General features: G+C 44.0%; 1 protein-coding gene across 4 annotated transcripts in view; it reads left to right on the forward strand.

Moving 5' to 3' along the window:
- Positions 1 to 22,860, forward strand: part of MAP4K3 (mitogen-activated protein kinase kinase kinase kinase 3) — a 2,398,077-nt gene that overhangs the window by 1,267,716 nt on the left and 1,107,501 nt on the right. For 2 of the 4 annotated variants that reach the window (XM_069606874.1, XM_069606876.1), the window contains 2 exons: positions 4,834 to 4,872; positions 5,178 to 5,225. In XM_069606874.1, coding sequence (XP_069462975.1) covers positions 4,834 to 4,872; positions 5,178 to 5,225 — 87 coding nt within the window. The remainder of the gene's footprint in view (positions 1 to 4,833; positions 4,873 to 5,177; positions 5,226 to 22,860) is intronic. The other 2 variants (XM_069606875.1, XM_069606877.1) reach the window with 1 other exon arrangement.

Here is a 22,860-nt window from a genome sequence, read left to right on the forward strand (position 1 = left end):
TCAGGTTAGTCCTGAGGGCCTTTGCGCTGTTTCTCAGACGGAAGAATGCCCTCATTCTAATGGACAACACAGTGGCCATGCACTACCTCAACAAGCAGGGTGGTGTTCACTCCTGCCCCCTCCGCACAGAGGCGATACAGGTGTGGTTCTGGTTACTGGAGAACCAAGTCTCGGTAGCTCAGCAACTCATCTAGCGGGGACGGAGAACACTTTGTTGTATGCTCTGACCAGGCAGAGCATGGTCCCAGATGAGTGGGAGGTGTGCCAGGAAGTCCTAGAGGAGTTTGTCTTCTCTCTGGGGTACACCATCAGTTGATATGTTCATCAGTGTCCAACAGGAAGTGTAAATAGTTTTGCTCGAGGGAATTCCCAGCAAACGGGGCACTAGGGGATGTGTTTCTGGTGGACTGGACTTTCCCCCTCCACTATGCCTCCCCCCCTATTCCTGTCATTCCTTGGATTCTCAGGAGGTTAAAGAGATTTTGAGCAACCACGATCTTGATTGCCTCGGTCTGGGCGAGGAGAACGTGGTACTCTGATCTCTTGTATCTGACCATCTGTCTCCCTGACAGGTTGCCTCAGTTTCCGGATCTCCTGACCCAGTCGGAAGGTCAAGTGCTCCACCCAACCCCGGATTTCCTCAACCTACATGCGTGGCTCTTGAAAGAATGAGTATGATGACAGGGACTTCTCTAAGGAGGTACTTGAGGTGTTGCTGGCTGCAAACAGACCTTCTACAAGATCTCTGCATGCATGCAGGTGGCGAAGATTTGAGGTGTGGTGCAGGGAATGCGAGATTGACCCCATCTGGACATGCAATAGAGGGAGATAAATGATATTTGGCGGCCTTGTCTGTGTTCAAAAGGTCCCCGGATCAAGATTCTTTCTTCACTATTCCGGTTTTGGCTCAATTCCTGAAGGCCCTTCTCAATAAGTTTCCGGCAATTCCTTTGGTGTCTCAGATTGGGATCTTAATCTGGTTTTGACCTATTTGATGGCTGCTCCGTTCAAACCCATGCACTCCTCTTCCTTAAAACTGTTGTCTCTTCAAAGAGCCTTCTTAGTTGCAATCACGTCAGCCAGGAGCGTTAATGAGTTGCAGGCATTGTGTTGTAAACTTCAGTTTCTACATTTCTTTTTGAGAGCGAGTGTGTCAGGCTTGGCTTCCTTCCTAAAGTAGTTTTGAAGTTTCATCTCTCTCAATTTATTGATTTGCCTGTCTTTTACCATCTTCCACATCCCTCGAAAGGGGAAGAGGGGTTCCACCGTCTTTACCCCCAAAGGAGCCTTAAGTTTTAAGTTGCGCATACATCTGAGTTTTGGAAGACTGATCAGTTGTTTGCGGCCCATTCATTATCCCTTAAGTGTCTCTCTATAACCAAGCAAACCCTTTCCCGTTTGATTATTTAGTGACTATATCCGAATGTTACCAGGGCAGAGCTTCCTCCCGGTATAAGGGCACATTCAACCAGAGGGGTCTCGGCTTCTACAGCCCTACAGAGGTGGTTCCCTGTTGGGGACATATGTCGTGCAGCCACATGGTTGTCCTTGCACACATGTACCAAGCATTATTCCCTGGATGTTTTTTTTATGTGGGGTTGAGGCACGGTTTGGTCGAGTGGGTATGCAAATGCTTGTTTAGCTCTTTCTGCCCTCCTTTGTTATCCTAACAGCCTGGGGAGTCTATCAAGAGGAGGAATCTGCGGGAGAAAAGTAATCCATTGAAGGAGAAATTACTGTAATGATCTTTCTATGGATTCTTCTCCCGCAGATTCCTCATCGCCCCTCCCATCCATCCCCACTCAAAGCTCTTATGGCTCAATGCTTCTGCCTAAGCGAAAGACTAATGTAATGTCGCTTAGGTGACCTCTTCTATTGGGTAGATGCTTGTTTTTCCAACCAAAAAAAATATTATTCCAATATCTAATTAATTGTGGGTCTCCCCCGTTGGGATGTTTCCTATTGTAAGTTTGGAAAGGCTGGTTAGCCTTTACTCCCGTTGTTTTTCCGCTGCAGCATTCAGGCACGGGGGGAAAAGGGAGGAAATGAAGCATGGGGCGTAATGACGTGCTATACATACGATATCACGTCCGTAAACGACAATCGAGCACCGAGCAAGATCGATTGACGATAGACGGTATAGTCGAGATCCATTACCCCTCTGTCAAAAATGTTTCCGAGCCGCAGAGCTGGATATGAGGATATCAATCATGATGAGGAATCTGCAAGAGAAGAATCCAAAGAAAGATCATTACGGTAAGTAATTTCTCATTCCTTTTGTATCTCTGGTACCAAACCTTTATTCAGATAAGTATCCTTAGTTGTAATAGTTTTATTTACATTTTGAGTGAAATATCTTTTTTTTTTTCTATGTTGCTACATAAAATCCTCTACCACTGGACACATTTAATTTTTAATTTTTCTAGAGTTTGCACTGGTAATGGTATTTGACACAGCCTATGTATTGATTTGCTTTTTGTTGATCAGTGAGTCGGAAGTTAATTGAGGGTGTACATTCGCCCTCAACAGTTTAGCCGTCGAAGGTTCGATAGTAGAAGTATGGAGAAACACTGGTATGCTTTCAGTGGCTAAAAGAAAGCATGGTCTGCAGCCGTGGATACCCGCTTACTTAGGTCTTGCTGTGTATGCGTTAGCTCCTTTGAGGTGGTACAGTGTGGGAGGTGAGCAATACCACGCTGAATCCTGGCATCCACTGTGGTCCTTGCAAGCTAATATCAGACTGGGGAGGTGCATGTTTGCCTTACCTTAATGAAGTCAGTAACTGATGGTCCCAGTGCCAACGAGACGATTGCAGATGGCCCTCCAAGAAGATGCAGAGACTTCTGGAGATGGGAAGCCATCCCCCACATGTTCTGTGGTAATTGTGGGCAGCCAGCATGTTTAATTTCCCCAAGGAACAACAAAAAGATTGAGATCAAATGTTGCCCGCCAGAACACTTGGGGTCCAGTGCTCCTTGAGGGAACCTTGTGGGAAAAGAAATTGAGCTTCTTCACAGGAATCTGTGCACATGAGGAATCTCTGTGAACACTCATTCATAGGAGCAGAGAATCCAGGGCATGGGAGACAGCAGAGTCGCTGAACCCCAGAGCATTGGTGAATGACTGGAACCTCAGAGGGAAGGTGTGACAAAATCAAATAAAGATTCTGATGCTGTTGAAGCCTCTGGACAAAGTTGAACCTCAACAGCTGCAGAGACAAATGCAAGCCCATAGCCTATTGAAATCTTCATAGGTTTGGAACTGGAGCCCATCCAGTCATGTACCATGGTAGATTAGGTGATGAAGTATGAGTCTAATACAAAGCTAAATCGTTTAAAAGATGGGGAACATGAAACATGCATGATGGTGAACACCATCAGACTTCAGGAAAGTTGGAAACCTGAGGGAGTTGGCTGAGCTAAATGGTCTGAGTGCATTGCAACAGTAGAAAAACACAGAGAAGCTTGGAGACCTAATCAAGATGATATCCAAGGACTGTGGAGCATGAAGGGTTGTAAAACCTTACCTTCCTTAAGGTTATCTGAGGCTGCTCAAATGTGGACTGGGCACTCTATCCTTGCTTGTGCTGCAAAAGTTATTTGATCTCTGTACTCTCGAGAGTCCCGGGGCCTTGAGTCTTCAAAGAGTGATGGGAGCCCTATATTTCCGAAGACTGAGAGGGGCACAATATCCTTCGAAGAAAGATATGAACCAGGCAATACAATGCCACGTGGATTTCAAATGGTGAGCTGGATGCTATATTTGTATCCCTGTCCGTGTCTCTGTGACTGGGCGCTATACCCATGTGAATGTGCATGTAGTAATGATCCAGATGATGCCAGTATCCTTATTGGATAGATTACAGGGGAACACCCTAACACCTAATGATTTCATCCTTCCTGACTCCTGTCTTAGCTAGTTCTGAGATAAGACTTCCCTTTCTGTTATAGATATGACCATATGAGTTTCTCCCCATTCTTCCAGAGTTGAAGTATTGAGAACTCTACTAGGTTTTATTCCTTGTGAAACTTAGGGGGTTTGTATGTAGTGGGGGATCCATACCGTAGTAGAATAAAAGCGTTGACACTGTGTAGTTTGACCCAGCATGATACTTTTTACTCATTGTTCCGAGATTGGAAAACCATTTTTATTTGTAGATAAATCCCTAGGTGCTATCCCAGCCTGACCTCACCAGAAAGCATTTAAAATCTCTTGTCACGTGTTTTATTATTCTGCCACACAACGTTTGACTCTCCTGCATGATTTGCATTTCAGGAGCTCCTTTGTAATGATTGTTCTGCTCTTTCCCATTCTCTTCACATGTAACTTTTTATTTGCACATAGTGTACTAGCTGTTACACAATTGAATAAGGACTTTCTTTTATATATTAGAGATAAATGTAAGCATATTTGATATACATGCATATAGACATAATCCCGAAAATATGAATTGTTTTTTTTTTAAAGAGTTTACAAGTCTGAAAATAAGATATTTTTGAATTATTTTAGAAATTGTAGAAAATATGGCCATTTGCTCTAGATATTGTGGTATTTAAAGGGCATGTGAGCAATATATAACCCAAGGCAATTCAGCACCCTCACAATGGTGTTCATTCATATTGTTAATCCTAAGCATTTGTGTGCCCTGAAAACTTCTTTAATATAATGCACTCATAAAAACATTTCAATTTGTACCTATGAAGATGCACTGTCTGAGTGTGAATGCCCCTTTTATATGAATGAGATGTGAACAACGTTTTTTTTATCGGAAGTATTTCTGCTGTCTTTTTGTACTTTATCTGAATGTTGACTCCTTTCCACTTAATTTTAAAGGAGCCTTCTGAAATCTGTTGAAGAAGAACTGCACCAGCGGTAATTTTTATGTCCCTTTTCTACTTTTCTATGTACCCAGTTACTGTTTAGCCTAGATTGTAAAACCTTTACAGCAACGTAAAGATAGCTATTTGCCCTGGTGCTTGTCAAACTGGTTAGGTCTAATTTAAGTGGACTGCAGCTGCGGTGCAGAGAATAAAAATGTTAGCTGAAGTCATCAGATTCTCTGTAGCTTCTATAAAAAAAAGCCTTAGGCTACTGCATGCCAGCGATTGTTTTCTTGTGATGAATACAGTCAGTCCAGTTGTATCCACTCAGCATGGCTACCTTGTTCATCTCCTTAGGGGACACGTGGCACATTTAGAAGATGAAGATGATGAGGAGTCTAAGCAGTAAGTCCCTTTTTTCTCAATGAATCAGACCTTGTTTTGTAGCTCTGCGTGCAGATTAGTGCTGCTTGTTATTGGTTTTGTGAGGTGCATAATAAACCTCTTTTGACTCTCTTCAGTCCGCCACTTACCAGACATATTGTTATGCCACACTGCATTAATGCTCATTTCCTTCTATGTAAGAATGTCTTGTCTGCTTTCTGTCTATTTATCATTTCTGCTACCTGTGATTTAATATTTTTGTCACATATGTTTTCAGTTACTATGTAAAGTGCAAAGAAATACGCATCTGTCCTATGCATTTTAAAAAAAATGGCTTCTAGATTTTTAGATTTGACTGTCTCTGTGCGATGTTGGTGTTAATGCTGCAAGCAGAAACAGAATTGGTTTATCTCCTGCCATGAATCCTCAGTTTAATTTATAAACATTTATTCATAATCGATTGCTTCATCCTACAACCTTCTCATCTTCAGATAGTGCCAGCTGTTTACGGATTCTTTTTCAGCCGACGGGCACCATGCGGCTCTACCCGACTCCAGCACATACCCATAGCGCCCTACCTTGCATCAGAGGTTGCATATATGGATCCATTGGTGCCTGGCGCACTCACTATGCTGTGCAGGATAACCACTCGCATTTTCTCTTACTACCTGCCTCACGCTAAATTCCAATGTGGGCTCCAAGCCCTTTAGGGACTCCTTGAGGGAGACTCCCATCATCGATTCCGTCCCATCCTCCCCTAGCTCCCCTCCAATTCCTGCTGCTTGCCCCATATGGTTTGTCTGTACTGTCTGGGCGAGGACCTGTTCATGCTACTACATGAATGGAAAAGCTCTCCAAAAGCATGCCGCTAACTTGTATACTTCCAAAGCACCCTCCCGAGGGGGCTGGTCTTGGAAGGAAGGATTTGTGTTGGAGCACCACTTGAGGGAGGACAAAAACTATGAAAATATCTGTCGGGAAAGGTTTTTCTTGTTGCTGCTTTCCCTTCATAGTTCTCAGTGGGACACTACACTTATTGCTATTGTGTTGATGCTTTCCTGACTTCTGCAGGTAAGTAAAGCCCTTTTGCTTCCCGTACCTTGCTGACTTCATCTGTTTTGGGGACACTAATCAGTCCTTATGGCTCAGTACAGGAGAACTCTATTCTCCCCTGCACACATCACCTTCTGTGAAGTGCAATAGAGACACTTCTTGTCTCTAACTTTGTATTTTCAAATGTGTGGTTTCTTGCATGATGTGTACAGGATGGCCTGGTAGCAGTGGATACTTTCTCTTGTTGCTGCTTTCTTTTCTAGTCCTGTGTCCTTTACTGCGTAATACCATTTTGAGTATTGTACACTCAAATACCTGCGCCACAAGATGTTGGCCTGTTTGGCCATTTTGTAGTTTGAACTTCTCCCTGTCTTGCCAGGGCTGGATGGTCCATGTATGAAAAGCCATCTACGTGGAAAACTCTAGCTTTTCCGGGCAAGGAATGTGTGTGTGTCTGTCTCTCTGTGCCTGCTTGGACCCAGTCCACATCTGCCCAAAACCACACTCTGGAACAGATCTAGTGGCCAGAGGCTCTCCAGAATTGACAGCCCCAGCCAATTTGAATGGTGCAGATCCTGGGGTCAACTCCAGCCAGAATTTTGGATAAAAGGGTGGGAGGGGGGACTCCTGTAATTGTTCAACAGATCATTATAGCCAAGACCCCCACAAAGGATAGAAGCCCGCTGAAGAGACGAACCTTGTTTTTGGAAGCTAGCCAGCAGCATTGTATTCACTTGCCTGGTGAAGCCCTGACACTCTACTGATTTCCTGAAGACCTTGATCAGTGCTTAACCCTTGGACTGGTGTCAACAACCAGTCCCAACCTCTGCTTTAAGATCCAGCCATTTTTAGTACTTGGAAGTCTCCCCGAAACCATCCTGTGGGCTAGCCAGGCATCTGGGCTGCACTGGTTGTCCCCCGGAGTTGAGCCTTTGGCTTCTGCAGACCCTCCACTTATGAAACAATAGTACATTTTTTAAAATTTTATTTGTGTTTTCCTTTGCAACTGAAACCTTTTACAAAATATAACATTGTAACAAAAGGGAACTTGAGCCGGTTTGCAGTAAACTCCTTTAATTCAGATAAAGATTGGGTTATAATCCTAGTTCACAAAAAAAGTTCGAACAACAAAAAGGTATAAGTCTGTCGGGTCTGGGTCAGCCAGCGGGACTTCGATGATAAGGCAGTGGTCTCTGATGCCGTCTCCGAGCACTCAGTTCCTCAGTAGGCTCGGCTGTAGACCTGCGTGTGTTCCTACAGCAAGTGGGATACAACGGACACAATGTATCAGCGCCATCGCCTTTTAATGAGGAGTTCCTTCCCTTAACCAATTAGGAGTTAGTTTGAAACCCTGTCTACCGCGGTAGGCCATGCCCCCTTGGTACTGAGCAGTTCTATGCGGCCGCCATCTTTTTGCCTTTCCTCCTCCGGGCTGTTGTGGGATCTCGCCCCCGTCACCATGGTCCCTCGGAAGTCACTGCGACGCACCGGGTGCGTCTCTCCATCTCCTGTGCCGTCGGGACTCCACCCGACCTCCGTGGTTGCAAACTCTGTGCTCCAGGCTTCGTGGCGGTCCTGGAGGATGCACCATCCTTCCAGGTAAGGTCCGTTCCTCCTGTGGCCTCCCCATACTCCTGAGGCAAATCCTATTGACCCCCGGGTCAAATGAGTCCGGAGACCCGAGTTAGGGAGACTAAGGCATGCTAGGTGGCAGTACGGTCTCATGGGGGTATTTTGTAACCATCTCTGCTGACTCGAGGGAGGGTTACTTCCCGATACCGTTGACGTGATGATCTGAACTGTCACAAACACCCATCAAAGGTTCAAGCCGATTGGGCCGATCCACTGATCTTGACAGATAATCTACTACCAGTTGGAAGGCAGCCGGACGGTGCAGAGTCCAAAACGAGTATGGTTCCAAGGTCAGGAACCATCTCAGGACCCTATGATTAGAGTCCTTCTGGACTGCCAGCCACTCTAACGGGGCATGGTCGGTAAAGATAGTCAACAACTGCCCCCACAAATGGTACCTCCGGGACTCCACAGCCCATTTGATGACGAGGCACTCTTTTTCGTGGAGTATGGTAGTTCGTGAGGTAGAATTTTCCGGCTGATGAAAGGCACAGGATAGAGGTGCTCCTTGTCGCCCTCGGACAACACTGCCCCCAACCCAATTCGTGAGGCGTCCGTTTGTAGACAGAAAGGTTCAGCAAAGTTCAGGCAACACAACACTGGAAGCAAGGAGATAATTTTCTTAAGGCACCTGAATGACTCTTTTGCCCGCTAGTTTACGTACAAGTCACCCCTGTGGGATGCACGAAGGGCATCTGAAAGGGGGGTGTCCACAGATGAAAGGTCCAGAAAAAAACACAAAGTTTCCAACGACCCCCAAGAAACCCTGGATACCCTTCTTTGTAGTAGGCAAGGGAAATGGAAGGATGACCTCCACTTTGTCCAGCTGGGGTCATATCTCTCCACTACCCACAAAGTAACCCAGTTATTTGTTCTGGGTGGTGGCCAATACGGTCTTTTTTTCAGGTTGATGTGAAGACCTGCCTCCTTCAACATCGAAAGTACTCAGAGTAGATGTTCCAAGTGTTCGTCCCACAAACCACTGAAGACAATGTCATCTATCTACACTGAGGCATATTGGGTGTGGGGTACCAACAACTCAGCCTTCAGTGACTGGAAGGTGGCCGATGCCCTATGGAGTCCGAAGGGCGACACTGTAAACTGGTAAAGACTATGGGTGCTGGAAAAGGCGGTTTTGACCCGGTCTTGGGTCCGAAGAGTTATTTGCCTATATCCCTTTGTCAGGTCGATGGTATTTAGGGACCTCGCCATTCCCAAGCGTTCTAACAATTCATCAATGCGTGGCATTTGGTAAACTTTGTATGTGTATATGGCGTTCAACTGCCGGAAGTCAATGCAAAAATGGGTAGACCCGTCGGGTTTTGGTATTCGAATGACTGGGGAACACCAAGGACTAGATGAGTTTGATAATGCCTAGTCATAGCATGTCCTCAATCTCTACTTGAATTTCTTTCCTCTTGGCCTCTGGGTTGCGGTAGGGACGCATCTGTATCACTTTTTCCTAGAACTGTCTATGGAGTGTTCCATGAGAGTGGTTCGACCGGGTAGGTTGGAGAATGTGAGCCACCGATCTCAGGACTTTGACCACATCGTTCTTTCTCTGTTGGGTTAGTCTTGTTCTCCACTGTCCTTAACAGTAAAGATGCATTATGCACGGCATCACCATTGAACACTTGCCTCTGAGTGGTTCTACATCATAGAATAATACCCAATGGTGAGATTGTGAGTAGCTACAAATGTGTAAGAAAATCCTTGACAATTTCTTTTAACGTTTTGGATACAGGGATACTGTTGTGTGATGAACATATTTTCTAAGTGATCTATCTCTTGCTAATACAGATTTGCATTCAGACTGGTATAATGAAAGCTAATGTTAGGATATCCCGGACAAAATAGTATTTCTCTAACAAGCTCAGTCAATTGTTTATATACTTATCAGTGGCTGCCTCTCGGAATTAGTTACACAATTGTCCTTGGTAAGAATGTAACAAGTTTGCTAGTTTCCTATGTGAATAGTCCTGATTTGTATGGTTGTGGATCTACTAACTCTTAATTATACACTGGTTTAGTCGCCCAAGTTGTTACCAACACATTATTAGCCAAACTATATTTGTGGAGGACACTTTTGAGTCCATATATTAAATCTACAGAGTAACGCACACTTCACACAGTCACTCTACATATTATTAAATCCACTCCAAGATGGATGTCGAGTAACTCAATTGAGCATTAGTCCGTCATCCATGACTGATTTCCAAAACTCGTTGAATTCACATTGCGAGGGGGCGCGCGCCTGTTCCTTAGTTTGTGAAGCCATCACTGTGGCAACCAGTGTCCGCATCGGAGCACGCTGAAGGGGTTTCAGCGATCCGCAGGAGCTCAGGTATGTTTCATTGAACTGAGCGTGTACTTTGGTAACGATAGATGAACTCGCGTATATTTGACAAATATTGGTATGAACATTTTTTTACAGCCTGAACACGCGCTTGCCCGCATATCTCAGAGCACTTTTTGAACGCCAAATTTTTTAAAGATGGTGATATCCGGAACCAGTAGACGCTCACCACCGGTGAGTGCATTCGATATGTGGTGATTATCCGACATATCTTTACTTACAAGCTTTCTCTGCTACTCATCTTATATCTATATATTTTGGTTACTTTGAAGTGACCTCCGACTGTCACCTGCATAATACAGCACTTTATGCGCCGACATTTGATGATCATATGTTTGAAGATGCTGCGATGGTTAGCTGAAAAGGCACCTTTTTGACACGTATACTCTATCAACAGCACCATTTGAAGCTGTGAGTAGTTGTCCACATTTTAGTACTTGATCCATATCGAGTTGTATACACTAGAAATGTAGTTCATCCACATGGACTAGAGCAGTACATCATAGTCTGTTTTCTCCTTCATTTCTCTTAAGGTTCACTGGCTTCACGGCCACTCATATCCTCTGGGTCCAATAATCATCTTTTGTAGTAGAGGTACTGCAGGACATAAGAAAGGTACATGTGATTCATGTGTGACATAAGAGGGGGGCTCCTCCACTAATATTCGGTTTAAGGTTAGTTGTAATGATCCACTGGCCCACATGAGAATAATGACATGGGAAGAGAAACTACATAGGGGATGATTATAGTCTCTGAATAGATTGTTGAGTCTAATTTTTTGTGAGCCGGGTATTGACACTAGATATTCGTTAACCAGGTGCCATGAGGGTTAGATCCACTCCGTAGACCAGATACTTATGCTAACATGGTGAATACCAATTTGATGGAATATGTAATCAATTTGTGACTTCATAGATGTAAGGTGTATACCAATGTTCAGTAGCATACTTATGGTATTTCTCTATATATTGTCTGTCCACAATTAGGCTCAAGAAGAAGAGAATGCAATCTCGAAACACGTCAGTCATATACATTGGAGTTCTGTAATTCCACCTGAAAGACACTACATGTTGATTAAACATCTTTTTGTTTTTTAACTCCATAAAAAAAGTTGTGATGTATAGCTGATATGTATAACAGCTGTTAAATTAATAGTTTGAACTGAATCCTTAACCATCTTATGACTGGATACTACAGTGTGCAGGGGACGGGAGGGTTCCAATCTGGATCCTCATTTTCTTGTCTTAATGTATAGAAGTGGTTCTGTACCTTAAAAATTGTAATTAACCACATTGAATTTCTCTACTGAAATTTGTTTTTTGACAATAGGAGTGCACCCACATTCTCATTTTTGTCCCCACTGTCCTTTGTCCAGACCGCAGACCTCGTTCCATGGAAACGGTTCTGGATCTTCATCTGAGCAAACTAGACACTTGTTTTTCGGGTTCTGCTCACTTCTTCAACAAGTTCACATTGTAGTTTTTGTCTTTATCACGGCGGTCAGGCTAGTGTACCAGATAGTTCACATCTCCTAAAATGGTTTTGATGGGTTATGGTCCTCTCCGCTGGGCTAGCATTTTGTTATGTGGGCAACAGGTCCAATACCTGATCATCTACTTGGAAGGATCTCATCCGGCTGTGTCTCTTGTCATAGGCTTAATTTTTCTGTTGTGTATGGCCCAGATTGGAGCTGGCTAGTTACCTCAGCGAAGTCAGATTGGACCAGAGTTTGGCAACGTAATGGGACAGGGATTCTTCCCCTTGTTCTTCCAGTCTTCTCGGATTATGTATAGGAGGGTTCGATGTCAGTCACCGAACAGAAGCTTGAACGGGGAGGAGCTGTGGGGTATTGAGGGGTATCCCTTAGAACATCAATATGTTTGGTAGGGCCCTATCCCAACTTTTCCCGTTGGGGTGGTAACTTGATCATCTGTTTCAGCGTTTTGTTGTATCTTTCAATGGGTCAATCAGTTTGAGGGTGTTATATAGAGGTTCAAAGTGGCTTGATGTTCAATTGCTGACTGATCCTTTTCATGATGTTACACATGGTTAAGTCCTTGATCCGAGACGATCTCTTGGGGTATTCCTGTTCTGGCGAAGAAGAATAAGTACATCACAAACTTGAGTAGCTGAGGTGCCTCTAAGGGGAAACACCTCTGGGTATCAAGTGGCATAATCAACCACCACCAATAGGTACTGATATCCCCTGCTGGTAGGATCGAGGGGGTCCCACAATGTCCACCCCCACTCGTTGGAATGGTTCCTTGATTAAGGCAATACGCTGTAGAGGTACCTTGGGAGGAACATAAGGGTTGGTCTTTTGGCACACAGGACATTCCTGACAATACTTAGAAATGTCTTGATAGATTCCGGGCCAATAGAATCGTTTCAGCACCTTTTGTTACGTTTTTTCAGTGGCCAAGTGGCCACCCATGGGGTTGTCATAGGCAAGTTGTATCACCCTTTCTCTGAAAACCTAGCGGTCTAACAACCGCTTTTTCGACTGGGACCGCTCTCCCTGAGTGATTAGATAATATAGCCCTTTCCTCAAACTTTGGGCCGGTTTGGGTTCTGGTGATTTTCGGGGTTTAACGCCTGTTGTCTGGCTCTTTTAATGGTAGGGCTGCTCTGTTCTGCTGCTCTAAAGGAGTCTTCTCTCCCTTTGGGTAGCCAATCGATCACACAATTGCGTGCTGGAATCTCGTTCCAGAGTTTCTTCTCTTTACGGATTTTGGCCTGTTTTTTCCATTGTTGAACCCAGGCAGGGTCTTCAGGTAGGTTTATTTGAGAAAAGGGGGCGGTCTGTAGCCAATTGCCCAGAGTAACATATTCCTAAAACATGAGCAAATCTGTTCCCAACAACACCAGGAAGGGTAGGAAAGGCATGATGGCAGCTGGGAGGTTCACATGTCGATCATCAGTCCCCAAATCTATGACCCGAGAGGGGTAGGTGTTGGTGTCCCTGTGCACACATCTAATAGCAATGGGGTGTTCATAGTTTCCCTTATCCCCACTTACGTTAGGCATTATGGCAGACTGTTGGCTTCCACTATCCATTAAGGCCTGGGTGGGCTTCCCATCTACGGTGACTGCGGTGGTATAGGGGGATTCTTCTTCAGTACTCCTGTGGTTGGAGGACTCCCACTTCCATAGGTACTGGTTTGGGTCGTTGGGGACAAAATCGGGCAATATGACCCTACTCTGCACACTCAACACTGGGGTTGTCCATCTCCAGGTTTTGGATTCACCAGGAGCCCATCGTTCAGACAGGGCTTTTTGCCATTCTAGGAGTCCTCCGCCTCCCATGGGTCTAGCTGGTCCGGCTTTTTGGTAGGCTGTAGCAATGTTAATGGCTTCTTCCAGTGACGGCCAGTGGTGTTGTCTCACCCACGGCTGGATCGAACCCAGAAGGGCCTCCACAAATTGTTCTAGTTGTATTTTCTCAACAATCTCTACAACAGTTCCTGTGTTAGGTTTCAGCCACTTCTCCGTGAGGTCCTGTACCCGATAGTACAGCTGCCTAGGTGTTTCACTGGCTCTTCGCTTGACCTCTCGTAGGTGGATTCAATATCTTATCAAATCCTAGTCTTTCCAGGAATTGCCCTCTTGATCTCCCCGTATGCGGTGTCTCACGAGGGGTTGGCCGCCTGGTATGCCCCTTACATCGTTCCTTTGAGGAGAGGGGCGATGTAATGCCCCCAATGTTCAGGCAGCCACTGGGCATTTCGGGCCACTCTCCCGAAATTAAATCTTGGGTCATCCTCGGTTGATATTTTTGCAGGATGGAAGTGGGTACCACAGGCAGGCCTCGAGAAATGGTCATGGCTTCAGTTAATTGTTTTATGGTATTCTGATTTTTCTCCTGAGCCACACTGTTGACCTGGATGGTTTGTTGAAAGGCCTGACTGTCTGACAGGACTTGATCCCTGCACCTGGAGCTGTTGCTGTCCTTAGGCCAAAGTCTTTATTAAAGCATCCATAGCGCATTTCAGAATCCCACCGCCGCCACCACTTGTGACAAATGGGAATGTGAGTCGGTTTGCAGTAAAGTTAAATCCTTTAATTCAGGTAAGGATTGGGTTATAATCATAGTTCACAAATAAAAGTTTGAACAACAAAATGGTATAAGTCTGTCGGGGTCTGGGTCAGCCAGCGGGATTTGGTTGATAAGGCAGTAGTCTTCGTTGCCGTCTCCGAGCACTCAGTTCCTCAGTATGCCCAGCGGTAGTGCAGCGTGTGTTCCTACAGAAAGTGGGATACAACAGACACAATGTATCAGGGCTGTCGCCTTTTATTGAGGAGTTTCTTTCCTTAACGAATCAGGAGTTAGTTTGAAAACCCATCCTCTGCGGTAGACCCCGCCCCCTTTGTTACTGAGAAGTTCTATGCGGTCGCCATCTTTTTGCCTTTCCTCCTCCGGGCTGTTGTGGGATATCTCTCCCCGTCACCTTGGTCCCTCGGATGTATCCACCACGCACCGGGTTTGTCGCCATCTCCTCTCCCGTTGAGACTCCACCCAGCCTCCGCGGCTCCCGACTCTCTGCTCCGGGCTTGGTGGCAGTCCTGGAGGATGCACCATCCTTCCAGTTAAGGTCTGTCCCTCCTGTGGCCTCCCCATACTCCTGGGGGAAACCCTAGTGACCCCCGGGTCAAATGAGTCCGAAGACCCGAGGTAGGAAGATAAGGGCATTATAGGTGGCACTAGGGTCTCATGGGGGTATTTCGTACCCATCTGGGCCGACTCGAGAGAGGGTTCCTTTCCGATACCGTTGACAGGATGATCTGAACTGTCACAAACATTAAAACAACTTTACAAAGTCATTCATACGTTCCTTTAATTAAAATGCCACCATTATTAAAACACAATATTCACCATATCAAACATTTCTCAAAAACCATTATGTAATAAAAAAGAATTTCCCATTAAAATTTGTTCACATAGAAGCTCAAATCAATTAATTGTAAATCTATACAGAGCTAAAAGCAAAGTTAAGTTATATCCCTCCATTGACCGAGATCGCAAAGACAATCCATATGTAAAAAAAAAAGGAACATATACAAAAGAACCAAAATGCAGCAATCTTGGAGCATAGGTCTCAGGGCAATAAAGTGACAAGTGCTTCAGTGTCTCCAATTCGCCCTTGTCTTTACAAGTCCGTCCATGAACGTACTGGGTATGGAGGTGACAGTCTGGGACCTTTGCAATCTAGTCGTAAGTTTATTCATTTTAAACTTCACTGTGTGTGTGTGTGTGGACGGCCATTTTTGAGTTTCGGAAAACAAACTGTAATACTCTGCAGCTTCCACTAGATGTCGGTCTATGCACAGCATGTTCATCTAAGCAGATACAAGCATCAGAAATACGATTACGGTGAGTAATGTATCCTATATATATATCCTTATGACAAGGAAACAGTCGAACATATCTAGGTAGGTCATCTCTTCTCCTTATAAGGCCAGAATATTCAGTGTATAATTTAAAAGTACCAAGTGATTCAATGATTCTCTGCCAGTCATGATCAAATAACTTTTTTTGTCCAAAAAGGATTATAGGCTAATTCCTTGGAGTAAGAGTTAATTTGCTGTAAAATATGGCATATTCTAGTACTGAACTTATTGATCGATACAGAATGGGCAAAGCAGATTACACCTAGATCACTTTTCAGGGAATTGGTGCGGGGAGATAACATTTTCAAATAGATATTGAGTTGTTTCCAGGACATTTTTGACTCTAGGGAGATTAGGCCAAACTCATGTCTAATAATTGTGTTTGGAATATTAGAGTGATAGATTCAATACTTGCTTCCAGGTGGAACCTCAAATGGTTCTAAGGTAGTCCCCCAGATACACAAGCAGAATATCAAGGCCATTGCTGATGCACGCCTCAATCTTGACAAAATAAAGCCACAGTAGCTTAAGCAACGAGAAACGGAACAGCCTAACAAAGATCCTTTTCCTTTGCGCCATCAAGAATAAAACCTTGCTCGTAACTTTTGTGTTTGATCTATTATAGAAGCTGTATTTGTTAAATGAAAACCCAGAGAGCGCAGAGACAATATCCTCTCCACCCTAGAATCCCCAACCGCCCATTACATCGTCTTGGGCTTCCGTTTATTGGTGTAGATAATAATTTTAGATTTTGAGACCAATTGGTCATTAAGTTGTTATAGATGTCATACTCTGGAAAGAGGTTCAGCTTTCTCTGAAGGCCTAAAAGAGTAAGATGAACACATCGAAGCTTGTCTGCAAAAGCGATCCAATTTATTTCCGTGGTTGCCAATTTTACGGGTTTTGTAGTGTTTGCACTCCAGAATTCCACCAAATCAGCGATATAGAGATAAAAGCGCATTGGTGCTAGTACACAGCCTAGTCTAAGACCGATGGATGTTGCAATTGGCTGTGACAACGCATCCTCTTTCATCAAATCTATCCTCCCTGTAGAGTTAGTGTACAAGTATGCTGGGCACTTTCCATTTCAATAGTTTAGCCCATAATTGTTCTTATTACACGATCAAATGCATTGCTCATGTCCATAGAAGCAATGCATATACTGTGCATGTGGACACTTTTTTTTTTTAACCTATGCCAGCGGATGGTTAATAAATGCCATTTAGAGAGGTCCCCACAAGATTCCGAAACCTTTTGGAAAACTTGGTGATCCAATTTCTCCCCATTTGTTTAGGTCCTTCAATATCAACGAGGCAAAGAGTTTGTTTGAAACGTCCAGTATGGCTATCGGCCTATAATTCTTTTCCATCAATACGTAAGTTAATGAGAGCAATATTCCCTATGGTAATATTGGCAAGTTCCCAAAATGTAGTTGTATGCATGTTGCACAATAACCTCAATGCAGCTTGGCTATCTTAGGTTTGCTTGCAATTTCAAAGCCTTTGTAAAATGTCTGTATTTCTGCAGATTTTTTTTACAGGAGGCTCTAAAAGCGTCTGGCTCGAGGTCACTTCTACCTCGTAAGACCCTGAGCGGTTTCCTCATTTCGTTTTGCATGTGCCACACTGTCATTGTAGGTGTGCAAATGTCTTTTTGGGAGATACTCCCTATCCTTTCTTAGATATTTTTCAGACACCTCCAGATCGTCTCCTTAATGGACCCAACAGAGAGCCTCGTATGGATGCTCCTTATTGGAGTCAAAAATGTCATCCCTTATTGCCCTTGTAAGCTTTTTACTGTTAGGACAGTTTTTTGGAAGTCCAACTAAGGGCTTAGTAAAACCATTCAACTGAGGCAGTACAAGACTCTACTTTTGGTACAAGACTCTACTTTTGGTACAAGACTCTACTTTTGGTACAAGACTCTACGCTTGGTACAAGACTCTACGCTTGGTACAAGACTCTACGCTTGGTACAAGACTCTACGCTTGGTACAAGACTCTACGCTTGGTACAAGACTCTACGCTTGGTACAAGACTCTACGCTTGGTACAAGACTCTACGCTTGGTACAAGACTCTACGCTTGGTACAAGACTCTACGACCTGAGTTCATGGTAGCGTAGACTGAGCAGCAAGGTTTATTTTAGGAGGGAGAGGTGGCTGTAGAATCAGTACATAGAAATTGTAATATAAATGGTCCAAAGAAACACTACATATTGTAAAAAATAAATGCTTTATTTAAATACAAGCATGCCCAGATAAATCTTGGGAGGGAATAAGTACCATCACATTATATATGACCACAATTATAAAAACACAACACTGTGCATATTTTGAACACCTAACAGTAGTTCTAGGCAAGTCAAAACCAATAGTTAGTTTTGTATTACTTACAGTAATACAAGGCTAGTAGACCCTAACTGTTGTACCGTGACTTTCAGCAAGAAATCATAGTTAGTCCCCTGGACAATTTACTTCTCAGAATAGTGGAACACTTATTCCAGGAACAGTATAAACCTATAGCTCTGACTCAGGATAACGCAGTTATACTAGGGGAGTGGGACCTTGGGGTGTCATATACAATTACATTGATATTTTATTTCTATCGTGCTTATACACAAGTGTTTCAGAGCGCGACAAGGGAGGGGAGCAGGGGAGAACAAAACAGCGATTTTACTAGGCCCAGTGACTTTGAGAACGCGAAGTGCATGGGAGAGGGGGAGGGAAAAAGTGCATGTAAGGGGGGAAAAGTGGAAAGTGAGAAGCAGAGGAGAAACAGATAAATAATAAATAGATAATAAAGGCAACAAACAGTGGTAGTGCAGCTAGTAATTTGCAAGGGCTAGGTTTAAGGCAGCAGACAGGCTAGGTCTGATAAGTGCAGGAAGAAAAAGGGGCGGGCTGTATGGGTACAGATACCGACCCCAGTGCAAGGGGTGGCCCGGAGGCAGTGCGGGAGGGTGGCAGGGTGAGCAGGTACCGGGGCCCGGAGGATAGCGGGTGGCCAGGTGCACGGTGGCAAGAGAGAACAGATCAGCAGGGGAGAGGAGGAGTGAAGGCAGAAGAAAAGAGGAAGGTCTTGAGGTGCTTTTGGAACCAGAGATTGTTCTCCTCAAGATTTTGAGTGGTGGGGAGGCTGTTCCAGAGGGCGGCCCCAGCCGAAGACGGAGATCTACCCCGAGCTTGTTTCTTTGAAAAATGAGTGACCCTGAGGGAGTTGGAGGTAGAGGAGCGAAGAGCTCGAGAGGGGAGGTATTTGCAGAGGGATAGCTGAAGGTATTTTGGACCCAGGCCCCAGAAAGCCTTGTGGATAATGCAAAGGGGTTTGACATGTATTTTTCTTCAGCTCAGTGAAACAGAGTCTTAAGATCAGTAAGAACGTTTTACACTATTTTTGGATGGCTCAAGGCAGACCAAAGTTAGCTACACCTAAGAACCCTTTCCAAGAATGGCATACAGCTATTCTCGTCAGGTAAAATCTAATGTTGTTGTATACTATTATGGTTTGCGTTTTAGGTCAGTTCAACACAGATTAAGACAAGCAATAACTCTTTAACTTGTTTTCGGATGGCACACAGCTAACACAAGATAAGTAAAACCTATACACTTTTCAAAAGGAGGTATGAGCAACTTAGAGTTAAGTATAACCTAAGGCAGACTTATTCTGGGCAGGCTAACAGCAAGTCAGGGGAAGCAAGACCCAATAGGGGACACTCATACATTTAGCCTAACAGGAATAGTAATGTGAAACTAATGGCATTACTTTTGGTATGAGGCATAACCAATTCACAGGTGAGACAATTAACCTTATATATACTTTCAGAATAGTGCAACAAACATTCAGGGAAAGTAAGAACTTTTGTAACTGTTGACTCTCAGAGTTGCAGTTACCAACCAACTTCTTTTACAAGTATGTCACTTTTGAACACTAACCCTTTTCATATCCAGTCCTTCTATAGAATGAGTTCACTCAGAGGCAGTAGAGGGACCCTAATAGGTGCCAGCTGTAGGCAGGGTGAGATAGGGTTCAGTTGCAGACAAAGTCAGGGTTCCAGAGGAAGACTGTTTAAACATTTCACTTTAAGGTTAGTTGAGGGTCCAAGGACTTAAGAGAAGACACCCTAGTAGGATTCAGCAGTGGGCCTGGGTGAACTTGGTGAGTGGCCTCCCAATCACAGAAAACACCCCAAAGCTATACAGACATCACAAAGGCTTAAGGTCAGTAAAATACCCCAGCCAACACAGTACCTGCGCACAGAAGAAGAGTTGCAGTCGGAAGACTGCAAGATCTGCAGCCAAAAACCCCTTCATTGGATTCCTTGTTACGAAGACTGAAGACAGGACTTTGGAAGGACTTTTGCATCGGGGATCACGGGAGACGTATCCAGGCTCATGGCGGTGACCTGTTGTGTTATTTCTTCTAGGCAGACTTTTTCATCTTGTTCTGGCCATTCACCTCTGACAAATAACTTACAATTAGAATGAGAAAGGGGATACCCAGTATCTCCGCAGGACTCCCCGTAAGGTGGGAGATGCTGGTCTCACCTAATAAAATGTAAATGGGATCCAAAGATCCTTTCTACATTTGGCAACTGTAGCCAGAGAAAGTAAAAGGGGAGCCCCAAGGGCAACCAAGCAACAATAGACAGTATGTGCCAAGAGTTGTCAAAGATTATACAATTTAAAAGGCACTATGGAGAGTCTTAAAAATGACACCCATAAAAAAAGTAAGACTGCGAGTGTGGAAAAAGGTTCACTCACTGAAGTATAGAGAACCATACTCTAAATCTTACCTAACAATTACAAAGAGCACAATTCCACTTTAGCGTTGGGCCTGCTCTATCTAAAACTGTAACTGCTAGCGCAGAGTGAATATCATGCTTTTGCAATGGTATGTTATGTTAATATGAACGTTAATAGAACGATCACTATTTTGTAATCGTTCAGTTGAGATGGTGGAACATATTGGGATTAAATTGGAAGGGACATAAATATGATCCATACAGGAATAATTCCTGTCACAATTCCAAGTAAAAAATGTTGTGGTTGGTGTCCAATCCTTAGCTAATATTCATTGGAGCTCCAACGTTTTCATGAAAGTATCCCATAACATCCCCCTGATTTTGCATCATTCGAACTTGGACCGTGATTGCACATTATATCTCCCGAACACCACATACCCATAGCACAAAGTGAGTTATAATCCCCACTAGTCCCTTCCCTAGCCATTCATCAATGATTCTATCATGTGCCAATTCTGTAGATGGACATTTCTTTTTGGCAGGATTCCTGTATATATTTATAACTAATAGTTGGAACACAGTGTCAACAAGCGCGAGCCCAGTTGAAAGCAGACCCCTATTAAAGGTGACTATTTTATGACTGTCTGCTTTTAGGGTCAAGTCAATTGCAACTGCAAGGCCCCCACTAGGACGGCCTACTGGACCTCTTATGGCAGCTTTTGAGAAAGTTTTGAATACCTCTAAATGCAGCGGGTCAATAGACATTGTTTCCTGGAATAACAATATATTCTTTTCAGAAAAGGTAAATTTTGTTGCAGTTGCCTTAGACTTGCGGTGTTAAAGATGAGAAACTAGACCCTGCAGTTTTTCCATTGTGTTCAAAGCAGCTGCAAGCCAGAAGCAATCAGAAGTAGAACATGAAGAAAAATCCTAAGCCCAGTTGTTGACCACTGTTCTTTTGGAGGACCCAGCATCTCTATTGATAATTAACGGTGCAGACTTAGATTCAACATTGAGGGAACATCTGCACGTGTCACGCAGAAAAGAAGTAATGCATGTTGCTCCAGGAAAAGCAATTTGGTCAAACCCCATGGATCGAAGAATATGCCTCTGTTCCCATACAATCCTTTCTACAAATTGCAAATGAAAATGGACTACCAATTTATCTATTTTAATTCTATTCTAATGCATTTCTGTATAGCACCAACTAACCCGCAGGCCTCAGAGCGCTCAGACAATACAGCGTAAAACAGGCAAAGAAGAAGGCAGCAGGAATACAGGTTTGACTGTGATCAGGGGTGGTCAGAGTAGCATAGACTTGCATGCCACCACCACCAAATAGGAGGGATTTAAGAGCCTTCCTAAATTGAGCCATTGATGGCAGCTGTCTAATGGACATGGGAAGGCTTTTCCAGATTCTCGGCCCCCCAGGCATCGAAGCTCTGGTCACTGTATGTCTTCAACTTAAAGCGAGGTTGTAAAAGAGGTTGTAAAAGAAGATCATTATCGTTAGAACGTAAGGTGCATCTAAGAGGTTGTTTCATAATCCGAAATCGAAGGTAAATTGGAGCAGTGCCGGCAATGCACTTATAGACCAAACAAGAGGCCTTAAAGTGGATCCTTTCATGGACTGGCAGCCAATGCAATTTCCTCAGTGCATTAGAGACGTGCTCTCTGTGTCCCAGACTAAACCATTGTCTGGTATCTCCACCCTTTCTTTGTCCCCAGGGTGAATAAGTCTTAGAGCGGGGATCCTAGTAAAAATGTGAAGAGGCTTAGATCTTTTTAACTTAGTGAACCGTTAACCTGAACAATATTTCAAGCCCAATAGACCTTTTATCGTAGCTTGCATGCAGAATTATGCTGTCATTGTTGCTCTGGCCCACAAAATGGCTTATTTTTGCCCTGTTTTGATGGATTGTGCTTATATTGATGGTCCGTGCAAAGGTTAGTAGAATCTTCTGGTTCACATTCTTCAATGGAAGATTGTTGAGGATGTAGAGACAGATCTTCGTCTACCCCCTGATCATCTACCTTAGGAGTGTTCATTTGCAGTTCTTGTGGCACCAGTAATGAGGGGATCTTTTTCTGCTTCGCACTTCATTTTGCGACTAGGTGACGTTTTTGCCAGTGAAATCTTTTGTAACACCCTCATTTCTTACAATGTTGGTCATTGTTTGACCACTCGGCTGGGTATTTAGGGTAAATAATCTCATTGTCCGTTGGTAGAGAGCGTTAACATTTTCTTGAAGATCTGTTCCTATTAAAATTCTTCTGATTTTTAGGCTTTTTGGTCATTGGAGCAGATTTCTGCTGCTTGTTATTTTGCTTGGTTGCTCTCACCTTCGCTTTCGTATTCACCATCTCATCCCCTTCACCCAAGTGTACTTTGATAAGGGGAGCTCCTCATCCTGCTCAACCAGCATATCATTCTCTTGTATAATATAAGAGACCTCAATGTTGTTTTTATCATTCGGAGACAAGGA

Source organism: Ambystoma mexicanum, chromosome 4p (genome assembly GCF_040938575.1).
Source record: "Ambystoma mexicanum isolate Mex_15411 chromosome 4p, UKY_AmexF1_1, whole genome shotgun sequence".
In the NCBI taxonomy this organism is placed as follows: domain Eukaryota; kingdom Metazoa; phylum Chordata; class Amphibia; order Caudata; family Ambystomatidae; genus Ambystoma; species Ambystoma mexicanum.